The 13,643-nt window shown below is 39.4% G+C and overlaps 1 protein-coding gene across 10 annotated transcripts in view; it reads right to left on the bottom strand.

The window, feature by feature from the left end:
- NEB (nebulin) overlaps positions 1 to 13,643 on the bottom strand; it is a 220,411-nt gene that overhangs the window by 145,141 nt on the left and 61,627 nt on the right. For all 10 annotated transcript variants that reach the window (XM_058300922.1, XM_058300921.1, XM_058300925.2 and 7 more), the window contains exons 50-60: positions 13,512 to 13,619; positions 11,739 to 12,050; positions 10,546 to 10,752; positions 8,608 to 8,712; positions 7,309 to 7,416; positions 6,081 to 6,392; positions 5,263 to 5,469; positions 4,707 to 4,811; positions 4,444 to 4,551; positions 3,498 to 3,809; positions 2,134 to 2,340 (exon numbers count right to left, since the gene is read on the bottom strand). In XM_058300922.1, the coding sequence (XP_058156905.1) occupies positions 2,134 to 2,340; positions 3,498 to 3,809; positions 4,444 to 4,551; positions 4,707 to 4,811; positions 5,263 to 5,469; positions 6,081 to 6,392; positions 7,309 to 7,416; positions 8,608 to 8,712; positions 10,546 to 10,752; positions 11,739 to 12,050; positions 13,512 to 13,619 (2,091 nt within the window). The remainder of the gene's footprint in view (positions 1 to 2,133; positions 2,341 to 3,497; positions 3,810 to 4,443; positions 4,552 to 4,706; positions 4,812 to 5,262; positions 5,470 to 6,080; positions 6,393 to 7,308; positions 7,417 to 8,607; positions 8,713 to 10,545; positions 10,753 to 11,738; positions 12,051 to 13,511; positions 13,620 to 13,643) is intronic.

The raw sequence follows: 13,643 nt of genomic DNA, 5'->3' as shown, positions 1-13,643 counted from the left end.
CCTCCAGTTGTCAGCTCCTTCCAGGTATGCTACCTCATTCAAGAGCATCCCCTTGCCAGGATGACCACATCTGGTGATTCACCAAAGTAGGTATATAAAGGCCTAGCCATTTCAGCCCAAGGCAGGACACTGGTCTTGAGAGCACACGCACTCAAGAGTCCTCCATGGGACTGGCCGAGGCTGTCAGTCCTGTGTCATAGTCTGACTTCTCCCTCTGTCCAATCCTCCCTCCCACAGGTACTAATCCCTAAAAAATACTCTGGGCCCCAAATTCCTTATCAGCATCTCCTTTCAGAAACCCTAACCTACAACAAATATTATTGTATATAAGTATGTGTATATCTATATATCTATATCTATATCTATCTTTGCAAATATATAAGGATTTCCATAGGTTAATGGATACCTGAATTTTAAATGTCAACAAATAATTACAAATGGTTGATAAAATGTACTCATCAACTAAACTCCCTTGCCAATACTAGGTCTAATACAACGTTTTAATCTTTGCAAAAATTCATCAGTGAAAAATGCTCTCTCTTTATTTTAGCCAGCATTAATTTTAAATAAATAACTTTGTGAGCCTTCTTTTGATCAGATTTGCACATTTTTTCTGTGAAGGGTCAGATAGGAAATGTACAGTCTCTATTGTCACTACTCACTTCTGCTGTTGTAGTGTGAGAACAGTCATAGACACCATGTAATTGAACAGCCATGACTGCCTTGCAATAAAACCTTATTTATGAAAACAGTCGTTTTCCAACTCTTGTTATAGACCAGTGCTATCCAACAGAACTTTCTGAGATGATGGAAGTGTTCTGAGATATCCAACACAGTAACCCCAAACAACTTGAAATGTGGCTAATACAAATGAGGAGCTGAATTCTTAATATCATTTAATTTTGATGAATTTAAGTTTAAATAGTCCCATGGGGTTATCGGCTATGGTATCGAATAGCGCAATTCTAGCAGAAAGAGCAATGGACTAGAAATCACAGTCTGCTTCTAGACCAGATCCAGTCATTGATCTGCTGTGTGTCTTTAGGGGAAGTGCCTTGCCTCTCTTGGCCACACTTCCCTGCAATGACATTTTACTTGATGATCATCAAGGGATCTCCTAGTGTTAGCATGTTCTGTTTCTATGATTCTCATCTTTGCAGCACTATCCTGAAATTGTAATCACCAACATTAGAAAATGAAAGTGTTTAATATTTTAAAAATAAATAAATATTTGTGGTAGGTTAGAGTCTAAGGCTTTAAAGGGGCACTGAGATTTGTTCCTTGTTTTTTAGGTAGGTCTCTTTCAAGGGATTGCTCTTCTCAACAAATCTGTCCATTTCTCTGTTAGACGACTCCAGGGGATTTATTCAGAGGGTTAGCGTTATACAGCTCTATCTTTCCAATGCAACTAGGACCATCATTTCCTGCAACTTTTTAATGTTAAGATCCAAATAATGTTTCCATTTTTTTGTGAATTGAAGGCATTTTGAATTCTGATCTGTACAATATAACCAGTGCTGCTGTAACTATTGTATTATTTTTAACTTAAAAATAGACACCTATGGTTGATGTTCTCATTGGTCTTGGTATTTTCTCAAGGCAAATGTATGTAAAAATGCAGTAAAGCTTTTTTAAAGGTTGCAATAATTAATGATCCAGGAAACTACTTGTCTAGAACCTTCATTCTCATGATTGCCCAAGGAAGGTCCTGGGTCAGAATGTTGCTATAGCCATCTAGTCCAGGGAATTTTCTTTGATCCCATCAAATCAGCTAGGAAGTAAGGGTGCACCGCAACACCAGGTGTTGACCATCAAACATTCTGCCAAATCAGCTTCATGAACTGCCAACTCAACCTCACCTGAGACAAACTCATTTTTCAAGGTGTGTGTTAAAAGAAAGGGAACCCTATTTATTTTGTTGCCTATTTGAGAAAGGATGGCTCATTAAAGTTTTGAGAGCTGATGAATTAGGAATAGTACCCATCTTTTTTTTTTCTTTTTTTAACTACAAAGTCCTTTTCCCTAGAGTAAACCTCAAATATGGTGCCCTATAGCTGTGTTAACAAAACTTGTAGATAAGCTTGGATTCTCTCTGAAGTCTATAATACACGGCTAAATTATCCAAAGGCTTACTTCATTCATTATTTTTGCATTATTCTGAGCCAGAACCATGTTCATCGAGTCCATCAACGTGGAGTACTTCAGGGTGTCTGGGTGCTGGCGGTACTTCCTTTCACTAATAATCTCCATGGCTTTCTTGTTTTTCTCAGCCTCCAGGGAGCCCAGGGGCAGCCACCCAATGCCCTTCATGAAGTCAGCATAGTCAGCTTTGTACTGATTCTGCAGAGGAGGAAAAAGTCAACAAGGAGAAGAAACCAAAACTTTCAAGAACTCTGAGTGTGTGCTTAAAACATCATCACTTCCACTTCAGCTGTCAATCCACAGGATATTTCAACCATTTCTATCCTTTAGTTTTTACCTTTTTTTTACATTTCTGTGCATGAGAAGTTAAAAATGAACAGAAAGATCTTTGTGATGTAATTGTTTTCCTTGATGCCTTCCTAAAGAAAAAGTACCAAATAGCTTTAATCTGTTATGTGACTCTTGTCTCGTTGAAAAAGGTGACCATGCTGGCCTAATTCTCTACTAATTTTCCCATTTCCCTTGGTTAATAAATAACTTATGGCAATCCTGTTCCTCTTCTCTTTTGCTGTAAGTCTTTGATCACCTACCACTGTCATACTCCTTGGACATGCCAGAAGAATGGGCAAGTTTGGGAAAGTTTCGTTTTCTTCCTCTCAGCTGTGACACGTCCTTCTACAACTGTATCATGGTTGCTTTCCTTTGAGCACCATGTACCTCCCCAACAACTAACAGTTCAGCTTTTATATTCCTAAGGGCAGGCTTGGCACGTCCTGCTTTGGCTCCTAACTTAAGATTAACTTTCCCTGGCCACCAATGGCCTCTAGAACTGAATTCCTGGCTCTCAACCCCCTCAGTCTTCATTGTATTCATTCTAAAAGCCGCCTTATTCATCACCTCCTCGATATTTTATCAGTAGTAAGTTAGGCAATTATAGCATTAGTAGTACCTAGGAATGAAGGCTGGTTGGAGGTGAAGGATAAGAGCTATGAAGTTGTCTGATTCCCTGTTTCCCTCTTAGTCCTCTATCAGGAGCTTTTATGCTTTTGACCCTCTTTATTAGACATATTTCCTTCAACACATTCTTTCTATAGCCAAATTTCATTTGCTGTCTCTGAATTCCGTATTCAACAATGCTCACAGCAACAAAAGTAGAAAATAAGACTTCCGTTTCTAGAATTGATCCCCTTGTGTTAAAACAAATTCAATCTAATGTAGCAAATAAAAATATCTCATTGAGAAATTACACATGAGTTTTTCTCAGTACTTCCATAATTTCATTGCTTATGGTCATTCACAATTTGCTCATCATCCACAGAGCACGTGCCCTGTTAAATGTTATGGCTCTCACGTACATCACTTTGAATCTGCATCATATTTTTGGCCAATTCAAAGCTCATGGCATCGGGGAGCATGTTGTAGGTATGGATCACGTTCCGGTAATTGGTGTTGGTGGCCACTTCCTGAGACTTCTTGGCTGTCACCACACTGAGCATGTCCACGGGGGTGTGGAAGGATGTCTTGGATTTCTCATATCCCTTCTTATATTCCCGGTCTGACTGCATCTTTGCCACATGCATGAAATGCACTAACTTGGGGTCATCTTCTAGGCTCCGGAAGCCAATGTGTTTCCCTCTGGTTCGCTCGTAGGCTTGCTTGTATTTGTACTGTGAACAGAAAAGGAAGCGTGGTGATGAACATGGTGATAGAAAGAGAACAACATATCATTCACTGGAAGCCATTAGCATTTCCGTAGTATAGGGTTTGGAGTTACTCTAAAATTAGAAAGGGAGGAGGAGCTGGCAACAAAATCTTTTTACTTCAAATTTCTTCCCAGCCTTGAGTCCATGGGGAAAAAAGTCATCTCAGAGTTAATCCAAAAGACTTATAAATGAGTTGGTTTAGGTTTAGAAAGCAGATTTTCCCATTCAGCTACTAAACCAGCAGACTAAGTTGCAGGCACAATTCTACAAGGTGCATCCTTTAAATTCAGGAATGAGCCTGGCCATGAGTCTACTGGGTAAAATAGGTAGATTTGACCCCTATATTGACTTAGAATTGCCCATAGAGGCAATTACTCTAAAACCAATTTATTTCAGCAAGACCCAGTCACTTTTTACATTAAATAATGGACACATGATTAGAGGGCATGTAGACTGGGCTAAGAGATGTGTCTTTTATGTTACATGGGATGGCATTCCCAAAACTTAGTAGGGCTGACCATGGCTCCTGAGTGTGTGCAAGCTCATCTCATTTGCTCTTATTCAATCACCCTAAAGAAGGCCTAATGGAAGCACTTACATCACTTGCAATGTCTCTAGAGGCTCTTGCAGCCTTTATTGAGATAGCATCAGGCGTCAGGTCATATCCTTTTTTCTTTTCTTCTTCCCAGCCAGCTTTGTACAGTTTCTAAGCCACAAGATAGAAAAGCAGTAGCATCTTGTTATTTGTGTTGGAATGGGGACCCCACCTTCAAACTGATTGTTAGGTAGAAGACAGACATCCTATACAAACTAGTTCCCTTCAACATTCTTTCCCGCTTTTGTCAATGTTAATCTACTTACATCACTCATAGTGATTTGGTTTACTTTGGAAAGCAGAATATCTGGAGTATCCGGCATGACGTGAATAGTGGACTTGTCTTTGTTCCATTTCTCGGTGTAGAGTCTCTGCAATGAGAAGGTCAGGATGTGAGTCCACAGCAGAACAAGTTCGTAATCATGCTGCTAAAAGGAAGAGATTCTGCATCTCCATGGTAGAAGTGAAATCAAATACTGGAAAAGCTCTGAGATAGCAAGAAGATGATCTGAGGAAACTGAATATACAACGAGAAAGAAGTCATCAAGCAAGGAAAGCCTCTTCCACTCTTCCACTTGGGCAACAGCTGCCCTTTTGCCCTGACCTCACAACTGGGTGGAGTTCTGCAGGTCTGTAGCAACCCCAGCCTGGGGTTGAGAGACAGCAGGAGTGTCAATGTAAGAGACAGTGACACTGACAGAATCCCCCTTCCTCCTCCACCACCAGAAAGATAAAAATGCTGAAGACGACCAGAGGGCGCTGCCAGGCTCAGTGGCTGAGCACCGTGAGGCCTCTCCCTGAGGGGTGTGGGTGAGTGCTCACCTTGTCCATATTCAGCTTGTTACTTTTGTTGAGTATTTGCTCCATTGTGTCCATGGAGTAGGTGAACTTCAACTTCTCCGGGTGCTGGCGATACTTCTTCTCACTAAGAATCTCTCCTGCTTTCTTTGCCTTCTCAACCTCCAGGGACTGTATTGGGATCCAGCCGATTCCCTTCATCCAGGTGGTGAAGTCAGATTTGTACAGGTTCTTTACAACAAAAAGGGAAATTCTCATTTCAGAAAGGGGCAGGGCTTGGATTTCTTCTGCTAAATGATTTACTCATTATTAAAAAGGAAGAGGAGCAGGGGGAGATAATCTGCTTTTTTACTCCCTGTCTTTTGGAAAAAAATTTAATAGCAACTGCATTCATGGTGACTTTGAACACCTGACCCAATAATTCCTTTAATAAGTAACTTTCCTGGAGAAAAGAACAGGAAAGTTAGCAGAAAGATGTCTCCATCTGAGCCTATGATACGTAGAATAGATCTCATCTTCCTTATCTACAGGGAATAGAATTTTGCACTACTAGGGATGTAATATATCACTTATTTGAACCGCTTGATTTTTCACAAAATATACCATGTACTGGGTCTAACGTCCCAAGTTTTAAAAAATATACAACCACCAAAAAAAAAGCTAGATAGGGTTCAAATGAATGAAATCCTAAAACTCCAGATTCCAGAGAGGATCCCTAATTACACAGAATCCAACCAGGTTTGGGATGAAGCACTTGGAATTGCCTAGTTCTTATCCTTCCCTCCCTCTGGCTAGCAATGGACGCCTAACTCTATGTTGGCACAACCACTGTGGCTACATACGTCACTCTGAATCTGCATGGCGTTCCTGGAGTGTTCCACATTCAAGGCGTCAGGCAGGAGGGTGTAGCTGTGGAAGGGTTGTCTGTAGTTGGTGTTGGTAGCAATTTCCTGAGATTTCTTTGCAGCTGTCACACTGAACATATCCAAGGGTGTGTGGTACTTGGTCTTGCTAGCCTCGTAGCCTTTTTTGTACTCACGCTCTGACTGGATTTTGGCCACATTCATGTAGTGAACAAGTTTAGGGTCATCCTGAAGACTGAGAAATCCAATTTGCTTGCCTTTGGCTTTCTCATAGGCCTCCTTATATTTAAACTATATAAAAAAGAAGGGCAGGCAGAATTTTGAAAGGGTAGAGCACAGGAAAATACTAAAATGTTAAACCGTATCCGTAAAATGAATTAACTGAAAGCCAAATTCAATCTGCAGCTAGGTAAAGTCTAAGTTTCTGAGTAGTTTAAAATAAACAATTAGCAAACTGTTTCTAATGGATGGTGTTGAGAACTGCTCTGGGGACATTAAGAATAGAATGATTTGGGGCTTATATTTAGATTTTCATAAGTATATTCTGTGACTATGTTCAGAATTCCAAAAAATTTGCCAATTAAACATTGATATTTATTTTTTATAATCTTGTTTCTGCTATTAATTTGCATTTACCTTATAAAAATTTACATAATTATGAGTAAATTTCAGCAAAGCCCTTGTATAAATTAATATATAGGACACTGAGTAAGTTATTACTCTTTTAAGGTATTTATTCTATCAATCCACATGAAGATTATAACTTAAATTTATAAAAACCAATTAAATAAAATATTTTTATTTAATATATAATGATTCATGGTTTTCCGAATTCCCCAGATGCTTTTCTTTTTTTTAAAATACTTGGACACTTTTTGTTGGAGTGATATTTTAATAAACAAGGCATTTTTCTTTACAAAATCCAAATAAAACGTCATTTTTAAGTTCATAACTAAAATTATCTAATGAGAGTTCCAAATATTTCATAGTTTAAAAAGCATTTTCTTCCTAATAATAGCTATATTAATTTTTAAAAAATGTTTTAAGTGATGCAAAATGAAAAAAACTGTTGGCACTAGGATATCAGGGATTTTTAAAATATAATTTCCTGATTTGTTTCCTAACTTAGCTTATATAGCCACATGGATCATGTAAAGATTTTAAAAATATATGGGAAGAGAGTTTACTGCTTTCAAATGAGACTTACATCGCTAGCAATATTCCTTGAACTTTTTGCAGCAACTATTGGAATGGCATCTGTTCTTAAATCATAGCCCTTAGCAAGAGTCTTCTTCCAGTCTGCTTTATAATGAGCCTTCAAAAAAAGGAAAGGGTATTTTATTATTTGAAATAATTAGAGTTTTCTTCCAGTAATCTTTATAGTGAGCTTTCAAAAAATGGAAAAGTTATTTTATTATTTGAAATAATGGAAAGAGGAATGAAACAGGATGCCAAAATCTTTCTTATAAAACAAGTCATGATAAATTCCTTTCTGTTAAGAGAGTTCAGGAGTTAGGGCTATTAATTCACCTTTTACATATCTATCAGATTCTTTCAAAAAATATCAGCAAACAGGGTTGCATACACAGTATGACCTCAATCTTTTTAAAAATGTTTGCATAAAAAATGGACAAGTAATGCTTCAAATGATAGCAATGATTCTTTCTTTGCGTAGAATATGACTTTAGCTTTTGTCTTTCCTACACTTTAAAAACACTTTCTAAATTTTCTGTAAGTATGTAAGACAATTTTTTGTAACTAAGCATTTCAAAATTATAGAAAGTATAGAGACTAATATAAAAATTCTGATGTAATACTAGCCAACTTTAATAAATCTTAATGCTTTACCTTTATGTATCACTTAGGAAATCAGAAAAACGATTTTTAAACAAACCAAAACATAGTGGTTTAGTTGGAATCCAAAGAGAGCCTAAAATTTTGAGAAGATTTCAAGAATCAAAAAATTTCATTCCGATTTGATTATGTAAAATTAGAATTTATCCACTTTTTTTAAAAAGAGGAAAGAATTCATAATAATGGGTTTAAACATCACTGCCATTTAGATGTCTAGACTACCCTAGAGAGAGGCCAGTTATAGATAAAAAAGTTTTTCGAAGAAAATTGCACTAAACTTTTTTTGGGAGGAAGTTTTCATAAATAACCGAAACAAACCTTTCACAGAATGATATTTATTCTTACTACAGGCTATGTACATCTGTATTTTCCAGACTTACATATCCCATTTTGTTCCAATTTTTTAAAGTGCTGGTCGCAACCCACTAGACTCATCTCAAGACCCACTAATGGATGGCCCATGGTTTAGGAAAATCTAAATTAAATGACATTTTGTGGTGCCTTCCAGTCTGATGGCCTATGTTAAGAATGAAATCTGGAAAACTCAAAAGAGTCCCTACTCAGTTGGGTACTCTTAAAATTCTCAGGTGTGACTTGCACTGACCAGAAAGAAGAGACCCACACAAGAGACTCTGCCAGGCCAAACACTCACATCACTCATGTTGAGGGCGTTGACCTTAGCTTGAATAAACTGAGGCAATTCTGGGTCCATTGTGTACTTGTGCTTCATTTTTTCTCCTTCTACTTTGTAGTTCAACTAAAAAGAAAGAAGACAGGACACAAATGTCATTAGTTCACATAAAGTAAGGTTCATTACACTGACACTCTTTTAAAAATGCTTCTAAAAATGTTTTTCAATGTGCAAGGCAAATACCCAGATGATCACAGCAAAGGGGTTCCAGTAGACATATTCATGTGCTCAATCTGCAGGTTTTTATCGGACAGCATTATGTATCAGGCACGGGATAAGCTTGTGTTCAAAGGCGGGGTGGGCAAAAAAGGCAGACCTGGTCCCTGCCCTCATGGAGCTTATAGCCCAATAGAGAAGACAGATGCTCAATATGTAAATTGTACAATACAGTTAGAATGTGAAATGTGTTGTCATGGAACAGTAGAAGAGTAATGAGGGTGGCCAGCAAAGGTTCTCTAAGGAGGTGACCTTTATGCTCAAACTTGGAGAAAAGGGAGGGGCATGGGACAGAGGAGGAGGAAGAGTGCTCCAGTGCCTGGAAGGGCCCTGAGGCTGGAAAGGACTCTGCCAAACCTGCTTGAGAGACTCAGAGCAGCCGGTGCCCTGTGGCTGGATTGTGTAGAGGGAGGTCCAGAGAATTAGACGGGCCGGGAGACAAGGCCACCCTGTCGAGGGTGTTATCAGTCAAAGTCATGAGTTTAGAGTTTATTTCAAATTCAAGGGAAAGTTACTAAGGGTTAAGCATAAGGGTGGCGTGCTCTGATTTATGTTTTAAGATGGTCTCTCTGGTTGTTGAGCGAGGCCCCAGATGGGGAGGCAGGTAGCAGGTTACTGCAGTGTCCACATGAGACACGTGGAAGCCTCCGCTGGGTTGGTGGCAGGTGAAAGACAGAGAAGCCTTCTGTCAGGAGGGCTGAGAGATAGTTAAGAGCTGACCCAACAGATGTCTTGAAGGTGGGAAGTGGGATCACAGAGCAGAAGCCAACGGTGCCTTCCAGGTTTCTGGCTTGAGCACCTCGGTAGATGTTGATGCCATTTTTTGGGATGGGGAAGACAAGCTAGTAAGGGAGGTTTTCCCAGCTAACTGGAAAACACAGCGAGAAGGTAGGCCTAGAAACGTACAAAGGCATTCAGAAGAGGCTACGCCATGGATTACCACTAAAAGAGAATTAATCTGTAAGTGCCTGGGGGAATGTGGGGCCACGGCTGCCCCGAGCCAGTCCTCTATGCCGAGCCAAGCAAAAACCATCCCTGCCTGCCTGTGTCTGAAGGCTAAAAGGGCAAAACATCTTCCTTTCTTTGCTTTTACTTGCTACTCTCCTCGGTGGAGGGGTTTTAAGGAACTTTGAAATTCCTGAAATGACCAATGATGTCAAAGCTCTGAGCATTTACCTAGCATCTGACTGAAAGAATAAGGATCGAGAGAGGCCTCGGCTCAGAAATGAGACCTGGGATGGCTCTGAAAGCAACTGCATCCTTCCTCCCAAGAGGCTTCTCTGTGCCTGTCAGAACATCTCTTATGCAAGGGGATACGGACAGTATGCCTTCTCCCATGTGGCCAGGCAGAAAGACCCTAAGTAGTTTATTTGCCAATCCGGGCAGACTCACAAATGATGAGAGTAATAATGCTGAATTTTTAAAATGTATCATGGGTAAGGTTTTCCTTATGAATGCCACAGCATCTCTGCATTTGGAAAATAAAGCAAATTTGGAACACCCCCCCCCCACTCCCACTTTCCATTTTTCTTATGTTTGATACCCAAACCTTTCTGCTACGCCCAGAGAGCAGTTTATTTGCTCACACAGATGCAGCCTCATGTATTTAATTTAAAAAGATGGTGGAGTGGTGGAGTCAGGGTAGTTCTCATGGACAAGCATGGTTGAAAGGAAACTGCTTACATCGCTTAGCTGCTTTGTGTTGTGCTGAGCCAAAACCATGCCCATCGAGTCAGGCACACTTGTGAACTTGATGGTATCTGGGTGCTGTCGATACTTCCTTTCATTTAATGCATCTCCTGCTTTTTTGGCCTTCTCAACCTCCAGAGAACCAATGGGGATCCATCCAATGCCCTTGAAGAAGTTGTTGTATTCATCCTTATACACATTCTGTAAGAGAATAACTCTGTGTGAGGACAAAACCAAGAGAATTTGCAAGGGGTGTTCGGAAATCTGTAATTCCAGCTAAGAGAGCACCTCAGCATGCTTGTGTCTACAACAGAGCCCTTGGCTATGTCTGTCACACAGCTTATTACCTGGACTTTGGCAAGAAGTAAGGCAGCTCTGCAATTAGGGTACATTATACAACATAGAGGTGAATCTAGGTCACATATTTCCATGGGTACTGCTAAAAAAATGTGTGTCCATTTTGACAATCAATTGGATTTTCCTTTTGATTTCACTGAAGTCTTCAAAACTTTAAATTGCATCTAAAATTTCTCTGTAAGCCCACATTGTCCACCTAGGCTATGCCTCATCCCAGTTGGAGACATTTTCACTGAGCACAGAAAAAATGAATACTATTTCCCCTCTTTACAGAGCAGGGTTCTTGCAGAAATTTGGCTCCTGCAGAAGCTAATGCTCTGACTGCTCAAAACTCTCCCCGTGCAGTCACTGTGAATCACACTGTAATCACAAAGCCTTCCCAGTCCATTTTAAATGATTCATCACATAGATTTACATGGATGAGAGCGTAACCTTGAGCTAAAAAAAAAGAAAAAACAACAAACCTTCCTGAATTCAGAAAGACAAGAGAATTCTTCTGCTTTCTCTTATCCATCTGCTGCTATTGAATGGTCCACCAGGAGCACCCATTCCCTCCTGGTGAGAACCAAGGTGGCTTAGAGAGTTGATGGAATATGGTTTTGTCTATGACCCATAACTTAATAAAGACAATGGCAATGATTGTGATATAAGCACAGAACGCCAGCAAAAACATGGTTAGTCTATTATACCCTTTTAGTCCTGCCATAAGGGTCATTTATTTTAAAGTACATCTTTAAAATATCCTACTGCATACTGAAGTCTAATAAAATAGGGAGAAATGATCACCCTGATGTACAAAACTCTGTGTCGGTCATGCAACACATACTTACGTCACTCTGAATTTGATTGGCATTCCTTGTGTGCTCGAAACTCATGGCATCAGGGAGGTACGTGTAATGATGTAACGGCTGTTTGTAGTTGACATTGGTGGCAACATCTTGGGCCATCTTTGCAGCTGTGATGCTCACCATGTCCCCAGGAGTATGATAGCTGGTTTTTGTGTTCTCATAGTTCTTCTTGTACTCACGATCAGACTGCAACTTTGCCACATTCATATAGTGGACTAGCTTGGGATCATCCTGGATGCTTCTAAAACCCACTTGCTTTCCCTTTGCCTTCTCATAAGCTTCCTTGTATTTATACTGCAGAGACAGAATTTGGTTAGCAAAGTCCTAGGCATTTATAACATTAGGTAGGGGCAGCAGTAATATTCAGACAAAAAGACATTCAGAATATTGTGACTTTACGAACGATTATATAAGCAATGCAAACCTCACTGTCCTCCACAATGTTCAGAGTGAGAGCATTTATTTCAAACACTGCTGGGGAGGAGGGAGTGGAAGTGGGGATTGAGGGTGTGTTGTGATAAATTCAGGACCAGTTTCTCTTCTTTGCTGTGAATCCTATGGATGGTTTGCACATAGTGCTCTTCTAAAACCAACTTAATTTTCACTCTTGATTTGAATATGGCATGTTCCAAATATAAAACCAATATCTCTTAGCCTCACTAGGATATGAATTTACCTAATCCAATATGTTATTTCTCATCAAAGAATAATTTCCTTAAATTATTGAGAAAATCTTCCATTTTCTGTTCCCATTGGCCTTGTGACATGTGCACTACAGGGGCAGAAATGATGTCTAAGGAACTCTACATATAGGACTTTCATACTAAGATCCTTTTGATGGGGAGGCAGAAAACTTTACTGTATTTGCTGTCTCAGTTGACCTAATTTAGATGCAGTAGTCACAGGTGGCTGAACTTCACCCACCCAATTTCTCAGCAGCTACTTTCCAAGCCTGCAGCTGAAGTTGCTGCAAATGAATTAAGGAGCAAATGAATTAAGATAATAAGGTAGAAATTGTTGTAAGTTTTACCCATCAGTAAAAAACTTAATCACAAATCTCTGCTAACTTTCACTGTTGGGATCTGAAATGAGACATAGATTGAACTATGCCGTAAGAGGTCAAAACCCCAATTTTTATACAAGAGAATTCAAATCCACTTAAACCCTTCAGACACTCCACTCCCAAAGTTTAAGCATTCATTCATAAACAGAGGGTTTAGCAGGTGAAAGAGGTTATCAAGTAATTACTAGGTCTGTTTAAAAAAAAAATCTATACAAGTACTAAAAAGATTGTTAAAGACAAACTTTAGGATTTTCATGTTCCCCTTAAAACTAGAAATATATTTTATAGGCTTTTTCCTATTTGGCTTGTAAAAATCAGTACATTTTAAATCATATTTTCTCAATCTTCTTAATTCAATTATAATGCAGTCAGTCATCTGAATTTAACTTGTTAGTTCAGTCAGGGTATTTCCACTGAAAATAAATGTGGGCTGTCAGGGAAGGTAATTTGGGCTCTGAATCAGGAAAGGAAGCTGCTGTCAGATTTATGACAGCTCTCCCAAGGGAGGTCACCCAGAAAGAGTCATAAAAATGTTGAAAATACGACAAGTTTTCAAAATGGTATGTTGTGGCAAATTAGAGTGTCATTAATTCAGCATATTGTTTTCAAGAAGATATCTATTTAAACAAGCACATATATGATCACTTTTTAAAAAGGCAGTCTCCCAGGTTTCACCCCAAATTTTTACTCACATCACTGGCAATGTTTCTTGATGCCTTGGCCGCAGTAATGGGAATCGCATCACCCAGCACATTGTTGCCCTTGGCGATCAAATCGTGCCAATCCCGTTTATAGCATACCTGGAAGTAAAAGCAAACCGGGTG

The sequence above is a fragment of the Dasypus novemcinctus genome, chromosome 7 (assembly GCF_030445035.2).
Source record: "Dasypus novemcinctus isolate mDasNov1 chromosome 7, mDasNov1.1.hap2, whole genome shotgun sequence".
NCBI classification, from domain to species: domain Eukaryota; kingdom Metazoa; phylum Chordata; class Mammalia; order Cingulata; family Dasypodidae; genus Dasypus; species Dasypus novemcinctus.
Note: the sequence above shows the minus strand (reverse complement) of the source record. Positions and strands in the feature narration are given on the sequence as shown.